Source organism: Erithacus rubecula (genome assembly GCF_903797595.1).
Source record: "Erithacus rubecula genome assembly, chromosome: 2".
Taxonomy (NCBI): Eukaryota; Metazoa; Chordata; class Aves; order Passeriformes; family Muscicapidae; genus Erithacus; species Erithacus rubecula.
The window spans coordinates 69,827,912-69,845,447 of NC_136685.1; the positions used below are offsets into that span (position 1 = coordinate 69,827,912).

General features: G+C 38.3%; 1 protein-coding gene across 2 annotated transcripts in view; it reads right to left on the bottom strand.

Annotated features, from left to right (window-relative positions):
• The window catches only part of FAM120B (family with sequence similarity 120 member B), an 88,404-nt gene that overhangs the window by 36,555 nt on the left and 34,313 nt on the right, over window positions 1-17,536 (bottom strand). Inside the window, exons 7-10 of one of the 2 annotated variants that reach the window (XM_079299329.1) lie at window positions 14,410-14,616; window positions 10,447-10,555; window positions 9,083-9,196; window positions 4,392-6,174 (exon numbers count right to left, since the gene is read on the bottom strand). In XM_079299329.1, the coding sequence (XP_079155455.1) occupies window positions 6,122-6,174; window positions 9,083-9,196; window positions 10,447-10,555; window positions 14,410-14,616 (483 nt within the window). In that variant the 3' untranslated portion in view covers window positions 4,392-6,121. Of the gene's footprint in view, window positions 1-4,391; window positions 6,175-9,082; window positions 9,197-10,446; window positions 10,556-14,409; window positions 14,617-17,536 lie in introns of those variants that run through there. The other variant, XM_079299330.1, reaches the window with a different exon arrangement.

The window sequence follows — 17,536 nt, forward strand, 5'->3', positions numbered from 1 at the left end:
ACTCCTTCCTAATTTCTAGCATCATAAACTAGCAGCCTTGCTAAGCTGGACTCTTCCTACAGGCAGATGGGGGTGTTTATGAGGGAGAGGGATGGTGGAATGATTAAGCAATAACACGTTAGTGTAAACAAATGCACGGTGACAAATTTGGGATTTCTTTCCTGCTCCCAACAAGGAAGTGTTAAGACATGCAAACTGACTCCTGTTAGCACTTAATATTTTTTCTTTGATGCTGTTTTTTAACTTGCTTGGAGCAAAAGTTTCTTATAGCACTATTTGTTGCCAAGAATTAATATAGTAACCAGCAATGCAAAGAAGCAAAATAATTCTCTCCTCAAAACAAAAGAAGGCTGAATTTGCAGGTTAGTATTTCTTTTGTTCAAAAAATTCAGGAAATCATCAAAATCTAATCTTTCTTTAAAGCATAAACCACAATGCCTAGACTTGCACTGGTATCACAGTTACAAGATAAGCCTAGATATTCAGGTAGTCAATAAAACTACAAACAAATCTTCATTAAGTGTATTCCACATCAGTATATGGTCAAGGTTTCTGATTTATTTTTAAAACCTAGAAGTTTTGGTCTAGTTTTGGTCTAGTATTATAAGGAAGCAGATACAGAGGCTGCTTCTGCTATTAACAACCAAGCTCTAGCTTAAAATAAAGCTGAATATGATGAAGGTAACTCCTGAATGATTGCCTTGATCTAAATTTTCCAAATGCCATAAATGCCATGCAAGTTTCTCATCACTTTTCTGAAAGCTATGATTCCTTTCACTGATTAATGAATTTTAAAGCCACATAAAGCATATTTAGGAAACACATTGATATCAGAACAGCTCTCATAGTACAGTTTTGTTCTTTAATATTAGTCCAAAAATCAGCTGCAGACTGGGCTACCTAATTTTTGAGACAGGGTGCACTAATTTCTATTAAAATGACTGCAGCTGTCAAGCATTTTCAGAGAGCTTATGTTCAGGATTGGTTTCTGTGCCTAGTATTTCTTGTGTTTTCTGGCATGAAAAAAAGAAGCTTGATACATTTGAAATATCAATGTATTAATATAAAAAAGATTAGGCCTATATTAACTATATTAACAATTTATATATCCATGCTTATCTATGTGACCACTACTAATAAAAGGTCATTTAATAAGTGATCTAATGTGTAACTGGGAAAATAAGACCCAATGCAAACACAAAAGCTTCAAAATACTAAATTGATGGGTTGTGTGCATCCACCCCTTGCATTCTGTCTTGTCCTTGCTTCCCTGGCCTGTGTAACTTTGAGGTTTGTGCTTGTGTTTGATCACCAAATCAAATCCTTCATCTCCAAAGGAATGGTAAACGGTTATACAAATATCACCATCAAAGAGAGTCTTTTAGTGAAGTTTATAGACAAGATACAATTTTTATAACAAACATGAACACCTAGTGCAGAATACAACTCAGTGTGACTGAAATTCTGCACTCAGAGCAGTTCTTTGCCCTGAAGAAATGCCTGTCTTCCTGTTTCACAGAAAATGCCCAGTTGGATCGCTGAGTCCAACCCCTGGCCCAGTCCATCATCATCCCCAAGAGTCACACCAGATGCCTGAGAGCATTGTCCAAACCCTTCCTGACTCTGTCAGGCTTGGTGCTGTATACTTGTAGTTTTCAGAGGTATGGGAGACAGCAGTTGCAATTGCTGGAGCTGATGTCCTGCCTGCACTCTGATTTCATGTGTGTTAGTGAGTTTCAAGCTGTGCACTACCATAGCTGCTACCCAGGCAATGAGCAGCACCCAGTACAGCATCAGTAACTGATTGGGATTCCTTACCTGAACAAATACTCCAGACTGTAAGGTCGAGGGTTTTAATAAAATAAAGATGTATTTTCCCAGTTGGCACCAGCAAAACCAAATATCAGACCTTAATTTTGTAGTAAGATTAAATAAATTTAGGCTGGCAAGCATTCAGACAGAAATACCTTGCCAGCTGCCCCTGTTTTTTACAAACAGCTCTTCAACTCATCATGTACTGTCTCAATGCCACACTTCTAGGTAAAAACTGCAGGCTAAACTTAATGTCTGATCACCAGCCTAGGGCTCCAAAAGCAGTACAAGCCAGAAAGCTCTACAAGTATCAGTCTCAAGAACATAATCTTTAACAAATGAGGTTCTGTGTTCTGAACCAACATTGTGGTGGGCACAGCTGAAGCACAGTGAACCCATCAGCCTGGCTACAGGTGGGAAAGGTCTGAGTGTTAGCTGCAGGGTCTAGGAAAGCAATGAAAGCAAGGTCCTAATTCTGTAGGCATACACAAGGACACTTGGCTGGTTTGTAACCATTTTCAGTCTTTCCAGCTGTTTTCAGCCCACAGACTGTATCCATTGTTTTGACACTATACGAGTACTATGGTAATTTCAGCCAAACTTCCTGACCCCCTGTGCTGTCAGGGTCTTAAAGCTGTCATGAAGCAGCAAGGGGCCTGCTCCACAAGGGAAGGCAAGCCAGCAGTGGAGGGGCAATGCAGGGCAGTGACCTCACTGCTGAGGGTGCAGCCCCACTGTACCTGAAGAACAGCAGAGCAGGTGTGATGGCAGGAACCAGCTTCACACAGCAGTCCTGTGATCACTGGACAAGTCCATGGGGATGAGGGATGTTCATGTCACACAAAGAAGTCAAATCATCAAGGGAAATGCAGAATCAGACAGGCACAGGACTGAATTCCTGCAAAGTAGACTAGGCAAGCACCAAGGGCAAGGACCTGGCTTAGACACTGCTCTTGAGCCAAGGGATTCCCAGAGGACTTCTCACAGCTCTCTCACACAGGTCTTCCTCACCGACCAGCTGCATCCAAGGTCACCCAGCTGCAGGCAATCAAAACCCTTTGGGCAGAGAGGAGAGCCTGGCAGTGCCTCCAGGATGCAGGCATGGAGCTGCCAGTCACCACTGCACCAGGGACACCAGGAACACTGGTGCTTGTAATAGTCACCAACCTGAGCACCGTCCTGAGCAACGTCAGCCATCCTGAGTGACCCACACCAAGGAGTTTACCAGGGTATCAGTAACCTCAGCCATCCTGAGTGACCCACACCAAGGAGTTTACCAGGGTATCAGTAACCTCAGCCATCCTGAGTGACCTACACTGAGAGGTTTACCAGGCCATCAATGTGTACCTGAGGGCAGCCTCAGCAGCCTCACAAAACCTCATGGCATTCCTGGGCTCTCAAGCATCACATGCCTTTATGGCAGAAACACACCAAGGTTTCTGCATATTTACTGGGCTGACCATGCTTCCATAGAGCCAAAAGATACTAAGGAAGAGGCTCTGCACCACAGAGGAATGTCCCACCAAACTTCCAAGTGAAGGAGCATATACCAGCCTGTGTCCCAGTTTAGCTGCCAATGGGGAGTCATGTAAACTGCTGACATTCCTCCCCAGCATAGAAATAAAACCATCTTATATAGTAACATATTTTGGAGCATCCTTACAATTTTGCTCAGACAGCATGGTGCAAAAAGATCTGTAGAGCTTTAGAACTGTTGCTCCCCTCCATCTCAGCACAGCACTTGCTAAGATACCAGAGCAATTAAAATGATAGTCTCCTGTTTTATAGGAGAAGCATAAACTATACATTTTGATAATTGCAGTGCTACAGCATCCTAAGATTAACTCGCTGTTTCAGGGTTTTCTTCAGTCCTGGTTCAGATTCCCAGTGTGATGGTGTCACAAATGAGCACAGTAAATTGAGAGGAAGGATACATAAAGAGGAAAGTTGATAGATGTGTTCCTGTCAGTCACTCTCATAATGACCATGTCACAATTTCTGCTGAGTCACTGTTGACTAAATTATTGGTGTTACAGAATGTTCTCTGGATTCCCTGCCAGAAGGGGAACACATAAAACTAATAAATCAATCCACAGTTTCACTGAACATTAGATGAAAGGCAGCTACCCAGTGCACAGGCTAGAGAAGACTAAGTACAGCTGAGCAAGAATGCTTTTCTTCACAAACATACCTTCCTTCATTTCAAATCTGCATGTCTTTCTTCTGTTCTGCAGCCATTCAAAACAACCCTGTAGTCCACTTATTAAGGAAACCCTATTAAACTGGTCATGTTTTTTCTTTCTAGAGTCCATAAGCTTTGTGGTATTGTGAACAATTCAAAGTTCAGTGAGATGGGAAAGAAGCACCTCTATGTTTCCTATTCGTGCTTCTGCTTTCCCTCTACTATTCCTGGTGGAAAAAAAATATTTTGGCTTAGAAATAATAATAATAACCAGCTTCTGCTTATGGTCTAACATTAGGAAGAAAAACAACCTCACAGAGACGCTATCAATTCTTCAGTAGTCAGGGTAATTATTACCAACAATTCATACCACAGCTAGCACAGCAAAACTCCCACTCTAACTGTATTTAACTTTGTTTATTGAGGACAACAGACATCCTTTCTCATATCAAAGTCTGAAGAGGGAATTACCAACAAATTCTGGCACACAATCACATTCTTTTAAAATACACTATTATACATCATGAAACCCCTGAAACCACAGAAGTTTCCATAAAATTCAGACCACATTATTTCAAAAGGTTTGGAGGGGAGGGACAAAAACGATAGTAAAAAAAATGATAGTACAATTACAGCCAGAGGCAAACAGATTGAAAAAGGAAGCAGGAATACCTCTATGATGACAGTGCATTTCCTGAAATGCAAATCAAGACACTGTGCTTCTCTGCTCAAACTTTTAATAAAACAAGAAATCCTTACTGCTTATTTATGTAGTTGAAATGTTGCTATATACAGAGTATGAAAAATATATTTAGTGGGTTACAAAAATACATGTGAGGAAATTGAGTATGAAGTTATGGATGTCTGACAGTGCTATTCATTTTGACATCACCTGGATACTAAACAGGAATGAAGTTCCACTGACAGTTGACTCAAAGGAGTTACCTGCACAAGGCCTAAGAAACAACATTAACTGAATAATCACAGAATCACAGAACAGGTCAGGCTGGCAGGGGCCACAGGGGCTCATCTGGTCCAACCTCCCTGCTCAAGCAGGGTCATCCCAGAGCACCTGGCACAGGGCTGTGTCCTGATGGTTCTTGAACATCTCCAGCGAGGGAGACTCCACAGCCTCTCAGGACAATCTGCTCCAGTGCTCAGTCACCTGTGCAGTGAAGAAGTTCTTCCTCACATCCAGATGGAATTTTCAGTGCATCAGTTTCTGTCCATTGCCTCTTGTCCTATTGCTTGGCACCACTGAGAAGAGCCCAGCTCCTCTGTTGATGCTCCCTTGATTTTAGAACTAAACAAATACATATATTTCTAAAAGTGAATCACAAAGTAAAACATACAAATTTTTAAGAAACAATTTTGAAGGTGTTTAAATTAGACTTTGGAACAGAAAAGAAATATTGAGTTCTCATATTTATTATTCACCATAGAAGTAAAGCACGATACATTTTTTCCTTAGTTGAAAAAAATTATAAAAAGTTGCTTAACTAGAAGTATAAATTTGCTTAACTAAAAGTATCAAATGTAAATGAAATTTTTTTCCTTTGTATAAAAGTGTTACATTTTACAAGAAGATCACACTTTCACTGGCAGATGATTCAGTGATGTCATGCTTCAAACTTTTCAGGGTTTCAGTAACAATGGGATAATCCTTAAAATAAAGATGTAATCCACAATCAAGACATAAACCACAATACAGCATAGACATGACATTATTCATGATGAGGAAAGTATTGTAATACAAACAACTATTACAAAAATATGCAAAAATTATAGTTTAAGTCTTAAATTTACACGCAGGAATACCTCACAATGTTATAAAAAACAATTCAGACTGTCCTTTGTCAAATGGATAAAGCAATGTAGCTACACTGAGATGTTACTGTGCCTCAGATACCTGCAACTTAAGTTTTAGTGATTCTGGTCTCATAACAAGCTTAGACCTAACATGATAAGTGATTAACAAGCTGAACAGCCTCAGCTTTGTGTGATTTCCTCCCCAGTCACACTGTTCAGCAACTCTGCAAATTTCTTAAAAACAGGCTTTCAAAAACAAAAATTATCCCAGTGGCACTATTCCACCATCCCAGTTGGCCACTTGTAGTCATGAATTCTCTACTGAGGAGGAAGGTGATATCTCCTCGAGTGTGGGTGTCCTGATCCTCCACCTGGAGGAACAAGACAGGAATTAAATACATTCAACAAACATTAAAGCAGGAAAACAAGGGATTATTAAGATAGCCTACAAGAAAAGTTACATTTATACATATCTTAAAAGAAATACATGTCCCTGCCCAGCTGGTGTGTAGTTATGGCCTGCTATTCTGAGATCTTGGAGGATAAAGTGCATGGCAGCTCTTCTTAAAACTCTTGGGTGACTGTAACTTTTAAACGGAGTGAACTTAATAGGTTGAGATAGTGAATCTCATCAGTAGCTGTTAGATCTGACTGTATGAATTCAGGTAAGGATAATACAGAGTTCAGAACCAGATATAAACTATATTTACAAATATTTTCACATTGGTTTAAGTGTGCCTATGTACAATACTACTTTAGTTACAGAGTCCTATTAGCAAACCAGTACTCACAATGTAAATTAAATCTTTTCTCAGCACTGAAATTCTACCAGGTCACATCTGCATTATAGTTCCACCAAAATCCTATCAATCAGAAACATGCTTCAAAGCAACACCAGCGTGGAATTCTTGACTAAGTACCTTGCAAATGAGAAGCTGCTTGTATCATCAGCAGCTATGTGTTTTATAGTGTGCTATGACTGAAGTGAATGTACTCTTTTGATGCAATTACATTCTGTGAAGGAACAGATAATTAACAGTGATTTCCATAGCTCTTAAAGCTCAGCTTATTTTTAGGTTCTTATAGAATGAGTTAACATTGTGATGTAAAACAATGTATTAATGGCCTTAACTTCTAATTAATGAAGTTTATCTACCAATAGGGTATATAGGCGGTGGTGCTGCCAAATAGCTACAAATCGAAAATCCATAAATTATCAAACAGCAAATACTGAGGGAAAATCTACCTTCCTGAGGCTTAGATGTCCTGCTCTGCGTAACATGGATGTGCTTTTATCCATTTGTAACACACAGCCAAGAAATTTACAGAGAGAAGTTAAATAAATAAAATCAAAAAAACCCCAAAAAACCTCAACCCTCCCAGAAAGCAAAAAAAGCCACAGCTGAATTCCCTGCACTCAGAATACAGCTAGAGGATGAACTGTTTATTACAGCAGCTGGATGGTTACCATTGAGCACAGAATGAAGAATGCCTGAGTCCAGTTCTTGTTCTGCCTGAGAGCATTCAAGCATTTCAGAGAAATACTACTGCTTCTGGGGTTGATGCTTTCTTGGTGGAAGCACTCTTTCCTCCACTGGTGAAGCTGAGACATTGTCACAGAATTCTTAAACATTAACTGATAAGAGAGAGCAAAGGCTGCCTAATCATTATGTACACTACTGACACACAAGATATGGGTCCCATGGTTACTCTTCTGTTACTTTTTACTGCATTTAATCCAATGATTTATATATTATATGTAACAGCAGGAGCCATAACAGTGTAAAATGGAAAGGTAGATAGAAGATGTGATAGACAGGTATCAGTAATATTACTAGGGAGTTTTATCACACAAACTACCATGAACAGAAAATGGCTCTTTTTGTTCTTTTTTCCCCCCTCTCTTTGGTGAGACACACATATAGCAGAGACAACAGCTACATAGAGAAGTAACCCATATACCTGTTCTAATATTAGCAAACAGGACAAGAATTTTGTCAAAATGAATCATGTTGGCAGATCACTTTAAAGGGAGCTCTAAAACATTGCAGTGCTCTTTTATAAGGACAGATGTAAGTTTCACTTATAACACAGGTGATTAAACTGCAGTTATGGGATCATGTTTTAAGAGTGTCCTGAGGGTAAGAAATAGGGCTAGTGTAGAAGAAGCCAAGATGTTTAAATAATGCTACTGAAAGACATTTGTAACACAGCAGCACAGTTACTGTGGAACACACTTTGTGGAATACACCTAACCATAAGATCTCTCTAGAGCTGGTCAGAGATTATCTGACCCCTGAATATCAGGTTTTTTCAGATGGTCAAGAACTGGTAACAATGACCAGTTTGGGTTTTGCTTATGGTCAGCATACATACTCTATATTTTAGCTTTATATTTTACATAGAGGATCAAAGAATATTATTTGTGAATCAAATTGTATTATCTTACTCTGAAGCATTTAACAGTGGCAGCTGAAGCACAATAAAGACTTCACTGTATCGATTTATTATTTATCTTTCCTAATCACATCAGTGATCTTATTTGAAAATCTCCCTGGAAACATAAAAGAAATTCAGGCTCTGCAGACTTATTAAAATAACTGTTTCTTAGACACCTCTCTTCCTTTTGCTTATTTTCCTTAATCTATGTGTATTTGCTTCAACTCACGGTAATGAGGCAGTAAAACTGAATTAAGTCAGCTCAACAGTGTTATCCACAGTGGCATTTCACTGAAATGTCTGTTCTTTTCAAGAAGTGAGACTGGTGAATGACTTAAGATTAATGCCAAGGCAAGACAGAACTTGCATTTGTATTGCTTAGGCAGTGACCTGGAAGTGGAGACCCTGATCTAGAAAACCAGTTAGGAATGTGTTTAACTTTATTCATATGCTTGAGTGTTTTGTTGAAGTATGAACGAAGATCTGCAGTTAAAGACTTCAGACACATTTCTGTGCAGCTGTGCCAATTTGTTTTAGAACTATTACAATTTTAAACACAGTTCAGCTGAGACCAAGCATGAAAATTACAAATACCACATGAAAGCCTATTTCCCAGAATACTGAGTAGAAGATGACTGCAGATTACAATGCTACACTCCACCTCACCCTGCAGAGTTAGTTCTTCCAAGTGGCAATACACAACTGTGTAACTGATGCAAGTTTTGCTGCTGACTGCTGTAGGGCAACTGCACACATAAACATGAACTGCAGGTAGACACAGAGCTGTTACACTGGTGATAGGGACAATTCCAAACCCACAAACATGTGCCCATTTTTTACCTTGGGATTGCAGTTGTCTTTGTGTGAACCCCCTCATCTGGTTATGATACGGAGAAACAAAGTGACTTCTGTGTGACTGTTGGAGCCTGGGATTAAAATGTCTTTGTTCTCTTCCTGAAAAACAATATTCACTAAGCAACTCTGACAGTATGTCAGATTAAATGAAGAAAAAGTGAGATGGTGTATTCTTTTTCAGGAAACAGCATTTCTTACTTCTGTGCCAAAATACTCATGCACAATTACGATCTTTCCAAACTAAAGTCAGCCTAACAAGCATGGTTCTTGTCCTCATTTCCATCTATGCACATCATGATTACAGGCTGTTAACAAGTGTATTTAGAAACCAGATCAAAATTTTATGACACAGATTTGGAGACTGCAGTCATTAAAACAAACAGAAATCTCTCTCCAAATTGGAATCACAAATCATAATTAAAATGGTTAAATATAGCTCTCAAGGAAAAGCAGATGCTACCAAGGTCTGGTATTATAAATCATCAACAGATATCCTCAATTTTCAGTGTCCAGCATGAGCTTGTTGTAGAGATACATCAGAATTATTACTGCCACATAATACAAAGTACTTAACTAGCAGAAAATCATTCTGTCTGCTGTAATTTGCTCAAGGAATTCTGAAAGGGTAATTTTTATCCTCACAGATGTTATAATTGGTCAAGTATTAAGCAAGTAATAAATATAACATGAGCTTAAACACTGAAATTCAGAGTAAATTATTTCAAAGTCTCAAAGCCTCAACATTCAGGCTGATCTGTGACTGATATTAAAAAAGTTTTTTCTTTCCCAGGAAGGCAGATCAGATAGGGAAAACAAATCTGCAAACTGAATTCTTTAGCAAACTGAGCCATAAAGTTGGGGGAAAAGAGATCAAACCAAAAAGCACAGTTCTTAAAATTGCCCAAAAGCTCTCTTCTATTTTGAAAATGTCAGTGAGTGCAGTAAGAAGTATTTAATCTTCAATGCCTCACTCAGACCTTCAAATATCAATGTTAAATACCTCCCCTGAGGCAATGAAAGAAAAAGCTGAGTTATTTAATTTCTCCTATAAAAATATCTTTAGTCACTGAATAAATAGTGATGTTTCTGTCGATGAACGATACTTAGTGCATTTATCTCACTAACTATGTACTTGGATGGAAATATTATTCTATGTAAACTTGGGTAATCAAATTCATATAAATTGCTAAAAAGGGAAATATTTTCTTAGATCTATTCATTGGTTCTTGGAGAAAGAACTTAAAATTTACTTAGCTTGATGGGTTGCCTATGTAATAGGTGCTGCTGTTGAAGGACAATTTAGCTCATCAATACATTAACTTTATTGAGAAAATTCACAGAGTGCCAACCTGTGTTAAATCCATTCCCTCTTGGTCTGCTCAGTATTGTTCTTTTCTTTGCCATGCAAACCTTGCAAATGAGAGATTTCAGATTCTGGAAGGGTGTGTACAAAGACTCCTGCAGAAAACACAGTTAAAAATCAATGGCTCTCCTGCTCTTCTTTCATCAGGTGTAGCACAAAATAAACAAATACACAACAACTATAGGTCTTGTCTTAGCCACAGTTGTGCATGCATGAAGGCAGCAGATCTGGTTCACACTTTTACAGGAAATAAAGTTTGACATTAAATGTGGATACTTGGAAGGGTAAGTAGCAGTGCGTAAGAAATGCTTTTCCCTTTTCCAGTGAAGTATTTTTTCCTTCTCTGCTCACATCTGTAAATCCCTATTCTGTGACCTTGCACCTGTAGATACACTTAACTAAACTTCTTCAATACCTCAGGCAGAGATGGTTAAAGCCTCCAGATAAGGACAGATGAACTCATGTAAAATGCACCAGTTAAAATCAGTCTCATAATTCTCTTAATCTCATACATTAGAAACAAAACTTAACCCAGCAGTAACACATCTGCTCCAAGTCCTGACTGATAAAACATAACTAAGTCTAAAAAGAAACAGGGGAATTAAATTCAAGTGTTTACCTTGTGGTGTGATGAAAAATTCTACTACCAAAAAAAACAAGCTGAAGTTATTTAAGGATGCAATATTGAGAGATGTGATACATCCTTAACTTTCTGTGAGCTTTGAAAAACTGACAGATCTTAGAACATACTTATTTTTTCCCTGATTGGTATTGGGCATGTGGGACTTAGTACACAATGAAGAGAATTAGGAAAAGAGAGATTTTAGAACAATAGCATAATTTGTGACTTTCATAAAATTGAACTGATTTTTACAGGATGACATTTACCTTTTTAGGAGCAGGAAGGAGAAAAGAGGAAAGCATAAGATAAAAAATCTAATAGGCAGCAAGACTGAAGTAACTAAAGAGGTTTCTTAAATTAGAGGTAGAGTCTGACTCCCTGAACTCTGCTGAGAACTTCCCTAATACATTTTTTTGAGTTAACAAACCTCTTTAGAGAAACTTAACTAAAACACACAGATTTTGAAAAAAAATTGTTTCACCATATGAACTGGGTCTAGCCTTTGAAGAACACTCTCTAAAGGAAAAATTTTCATTCTCTTTCTGGAGAATAAATTCAGAATGTATGGAGGACAGATGAAAAGCAAGATCAGAAAAGAACAAAACTTATAATTTATGCCAACCCCATGATGTAATTTGGTTTTAATTTTAAAAACTGATCATGCACATACTCATTAGTGAGAAGCACAATAAAAAGGCTAATAAAGTGATAATATCATTGCATCACTTCTTTATGAGACTATTACAGCCAATTTTCTGTGTGGATAAACAAACTAATATGATTACAGGTTGGAAAAACAGAACAAGCATAATATGACCTTAGCATAATTTTTTTAAAAAACAAGATGGCTCTATTTTTATTCTTGTCAGAAGCTGTCCATTTTTTATATCTTTAACAACTGTTAGGCTACAAAGAGCTGAGCTACATTAAAAGTTGCCCACAAAAATATCAACTGTATTTAATGTATGCATTTTCTTCTTATGGCATAAGAACCTGTAGGAAGCAAACCCTAAAAATCTTCAAAAATTTTGATACACATGTAAATATTTAACCAGGATTGTATTTCCACTGTAATTGTTAGAAACCTATTAACTGTATTTAATCCTATCATATTCAAAACAATACTGATTCTGAGATTGCCTCAAGGCCCTGAAGTAATGCAACTGTCCAGATAATAGAGAAGGGACCCTAGGAGTTAGGAGACTAGCACTGAACAACCAAAAAAACCAACTTTTTCCTATTATTTTTCTTTTCCATGACAAAACATCCCATGTAGAATTTTTTTTCCTGAATACAATATTGTTACCAGATTAGATTTATGGTGCTCAAGGTTAGATTATTAACAAACAAGTGCGAAAGATCTTGGCTTCCAGCAGTACATTAAACTCTGCCAGGAACTAAGAACCATTTTTATTTATTAAAGTTGAACTTATAATAATAGGAAGAACCAATCACATATACTTGTTGCTTTGCCAGTGTTCCCAGCTAAACTGGCATCTCTTGGCAATTCCCCCCAAAACAGATTCTTGCCTCAGACTGATAAGCTGCAAAGCTATTTTATTAGTCTGGGTACAAATCTCTGCCATATATGTACCATAAAACTGTACCTAAAAAAGAAAAAGGTATTTAAACCACTCTGAAAATTCACATAGCTAGAGTATTTTTGTTCACAACAGAACAGTTTATCTGGGTTTTATTTTTTAAACAGAGCATCAGGCTTTTAAAAACCTTAACCTAGATATTTCAGTCGACCAAGCATATTTCTAACTCTGCTCTAGGAAAGCAAGATCTTTCTTCATCGTTGTTATAAAACAGAATAAAATAGAACTCCAACACTAACACAAGATTTTAAAACATAGCTAAAACATACTACATAACATATTTAAAAATACCTGTATCAATTATTATAAAAGTTGTACAGATTTAAATATGTACTGTCCAAGTTATTCACTAACCTGCATTCTACCCATATGGAAAACAAGTATCAATTTCACACAGATCTGGATGCTTTTGCATTTTTCTATTTATTCTTTAAACCCTCTATTGTTTTGCAAAAGTCCTGCATGAAATTCCTGGATGAACCATTAGCCCAATCCAAAATCTACTGAAATCAACAGACCAATTAATAGGAACCACAGGATTTGGATAGAGGTTATGGTCCTAATCACATGATTGAACACATATGGAAAGGATTATTCTCCTCCTTCATGCTAAAAACATGTTCATTCCACCCACCCACAAGAGCTGCACTCTTCACTCCAGACCAGCATGGTATGCAGCTGGACACAAAATTACCAAAGAGAACCAGTTATACAAAAACAACTGGCATTCAATGCATGAGATCAAAATAAATCAAAACTGAAACCTTTTTTCTCTGTAATTACTTTAACCTCAAGTGATACATTCAGTAGCAGGTAAAAGCATTTCAAAGGTAAGATTTTCAAAAGTAATTAAATGATACAGTCTTTTCTGACATATTAATTGAAAAAAGACACATTAATTGCAGTTCTTTAGAGCTATCTTCCCAGATGGGTACAGATCTACCCAAGCATCTCCACATATTCTGTGCTGGCTGGGCACAAGGCAGGTCTGGTTTGAGGTTTCACCAGTGCATCAGTACAGCCTTGCACTGAGTCTAGCAGACCCTAACTCTGGTCTGGACAATGCATGGTGCTCAGCAGGACCCTGGTGCCTCCCTGCCCAGACAGGTTTGAAATCATACTGGTCTTTTGGTAACATAGCATGCAAATCTCATAAACCCCCAGATTGGTAAGATAAAGTGGGACTGAGAATTAAGGAAGTATTTAGATCTACAGGAAGGTAATTGGTGAAATTCTGAAAGAAATACTCATACTCACCTATTCTAAAAGAATGTACCTTCTTCTGATTTCTAGTTCCTGTTTGAATTTGCCAAACTTTCATCTCAGTGTTTAGGTTCCTTAATGCTTTTAAAAATATCACCCTTAAATATTTGGGTTTTTTAAAGATGTTGTTAATATGTTGCTTAAAATCTTATGGGAGAAAGATGTCATTAATATCTCAGTACTATAAAACTACTGTGAGCATTTTCATTTTTGAAATTGACAACAATTTTCCTACTTTTCTGAGTAGTGGGAACAAAAATAGATAAAATGACAGCTTCCTTCATAAGCTCGGTATTTCTACTTTTTTTAAAATTATTTTTTGTGGAGAGAAGGAAAAAAGAATAAGAAAGAGAAAAAATACAAAGAAAGGGGAACAGTATAAACATGAATATTAAAATAACAAACAAAATGGACAGGTACATTTTTACAAATAATTTAGAACTAAAAGGAAGTGAATGCTTACATTGCCTTCTAAAAGTTCTTCCATAGAGCAACCTCGGTGTGACTTCTGGTATTTTTCTTGAAAAAGTTTTCCATCAAACACTGCCCAAGGCATCAGATCATCCATCCTGAAGGGAAAGCCACAGGCACTGTTGGCCATGAGCAAAGTTGTCAGGCCACGGATAAGGACAGCACCCAGATGGACAGCCCTGGGGTCGACTTCTGCAAGCTGTGAACACACACACATCAGGAATATCAGCCATCTTACCATCACACATAAACATGCAAACAGCAGAGAAAATTATCAACTGCCCCTCTGCTCCATGGGATGGCCCTCCACTCCACAGCAGAATTTGTCTGAGGGTTCTGTACCTAGTTTTAGCCAATAAAGTGAAATAAATGAGGTTTAACAAACATAGCATCTCATTCAGGTGTTTAAGACAAATACATCCAAAATGTAAATGGAAAGAAAAAATAAATGGCTCTGTAGTATCTTTCAAGCATTAGCAGTACTGCAGGAAAAAGTGTTCTATTAGTGGAATGCAAAACATGAACTGGGAGTACAAATTGATGTGTACAGTGATCCACTGACCTTTCAGAGTTTGCTTACCCCGGAAATGTTACAGCATTTAGAGATCATTTAAATTGCAGGATTTGACAGAACAAAGTTTATTGTATACAAGCTTTACTTTTAAACACTCTAGAATTTACTTTGACTGAATCTGAAAGTAACATTATTTCACTTCAACCTGGATGTCTCCAGAAGAAATACTGGAATCGTGTGACATTTAGAAAATGCAAAATGGAAACTTAACAAGACAATTAAAACTCACAGCCAAAATAAACTCCATGGGTGAATGTAACATCCTGTTGTGGCAGAGAACAACAAAATATAAAAACTTTGAATCCAGTATGGGGAAAACTCTGCTTCTAAGTATTGTTTAAACAGTACAAAGCTCCTTAGTGGGCAATGCCTTTTCCAGTCTGTACCAAAGCAGTCTGTTAGGGTCAGGAGAGATTGTGTGGCATCAATACTGTAATCCATGGTAGCTGCTGTACCCTTACAGTATAAATTATACCAGAAATAGAATAGAATCCAAAACAGTCCAGAACAGAAAGGGCAAAAGGTGACTCAAATTGTCTCAGCCCTAGCTCCTAGGGCTGTGAACTGTTTGAAATACAATGGAAAGGGTTGGCCATTATTACTACATCTTACACCAAAAGACTTAAAGGTATGAACATACACCATCAGTGCCTCATTTTTTAAAAATTAACAAGAAGTAACAACATCCATGAAATGTAGTACTGATGAATCACATTTTTTCCTGCCTAAGGTCCACATAACAAAATCAGGAAATCTTTGATAGTGATAAAGAGCTACAAAGCTTCTTCCAAAATGAAAACCACAAATCATTTGGAGAATAGAGCCACACCCCAGTGAAGGAGTTAGGTTTTCTGCACTGTTATGCAATGAGCTGAATTCTGCTGCAAAATTTGCCTAGGTGAAGCTGACTTCTGCAATGGGGTTCTCCCTAGCCACAGCCAAGGTGCAGCAGGGTTCTGTTAAGCTGACTTGAAGATACAAGGTGCATCTCCATGGACTGCTTTTTGTAAAATGCAAATGCAAAAGAGGACTCAGATATGAAGATGCAGGCAGGGAGATGCCAGGCAGGGAGGTTCAGAGCCCTCTGGGAAGAACTTCTGTCTCTAGTGATTCCTGGAAAGGCATCAAGCTGGCCACCAGGGCACTGACCCAACATGACAGTCACTAGTTGAAATTCATCCAGTGCAGACAACTGGAGACAACCACTGACATCCAGAAAAATGCAAACAACACAAGCTAATTTCACAGAACTGTACAATGGTTCAGATTGAAAGGGACCTTAAAGTTCATCTATTTTCAAGCCTCCTGCCACGGGCAGGGACACCTCCCACTAGAATTTGAGGAGTCACTTAGAAAATGAAAGGTCCATATTTTTCTGATCGTGACACTTCACATTTGAGTGAGGAGACTCTCTTCTGCCCTCCTTTTAGAACCAATGTATTTTCAGTAGGGGATCAGGCCACTGAATTTCAGGAAGTTATTGCCTCCAGATGTCAGCTGCCATTTTGCCAGCTGAGACCAGTAACTACATGCACACTCGTAACTCTCTTGGTCTGGCAAGTAAAGCAGGGCTTTGCAAACTGTTTAACAATGCTTAAGGGTACTTGAGAGAGGAATGTGGTTTAAGTGAACCAGTATTCGTACTGAAGTAAACTGCTAGAGTGCACACAATCACTTATCATGTTGAAACTCTTACATTGCATTTACTAGATTGTCTCTGACGATCAGATCAAATCTTAAGACCTGCTAAGGAAGTGTGTCCACATAATTTACAACCCTAGCTGTGCTCTTTTCAGTTAAACTTGTGACATATTGACCAAAAGCATAAAATAATGTTGCTGGTGACAGGCTGTACAGTTAGAATCCTAGACTGATTCATTGTCTAGAGATATCAGCCCAGAACTTTCCTACAGCACTGTAATACTGGGGGGTGAAGGGCTGGTGTGTTTGTTTGTGTGTGAAGATATCAGGTAAAGCTTGGTGCTCTAATGGAAATTCGTATGGGAAAGACCAAGGCAAGAACTATCAACAGTGATTTCTTTATTTTAATAGGACAGGAAATACATTCACTAAAGGGTAGTCTCTATTTTCCATGTCTGGCAATGAAAACCAAAGAAAATGAAAGCACAGTGAGCCTGTAACAATGAGGCTCTGCACATGGCAAACCACAGAGTTGCCTTGCCATGGGAATGCTCACAACTGCTTGGTGTCTGCAATGTTAAGACGTCATGATGAGAAGTGGAAAATTCCAAAAGAAAAGAAGTCTTGTCTCGCAGGGCATTACACCCTAGAGATTACTTCCTCTCGGAAATTGTGCTCTTTTTACCATTTCTATAAACTCAGGACCCCAGTGAACCATGTGAGATACAGCCCTGTGATCCCACTGCTGCTACTCCTACCACCAGCTGATGACATTTGTGTGAGAGACACAGGGAATGTGAGAACAGCTCCTCCTGCACCAGCTGCTTGTGCTGCTGAGCCTACCCACGGCAGCTCCCACCCTCCCAGCACTTGGGGAAAAAGATTACTTTCTCCTATTTGGCAG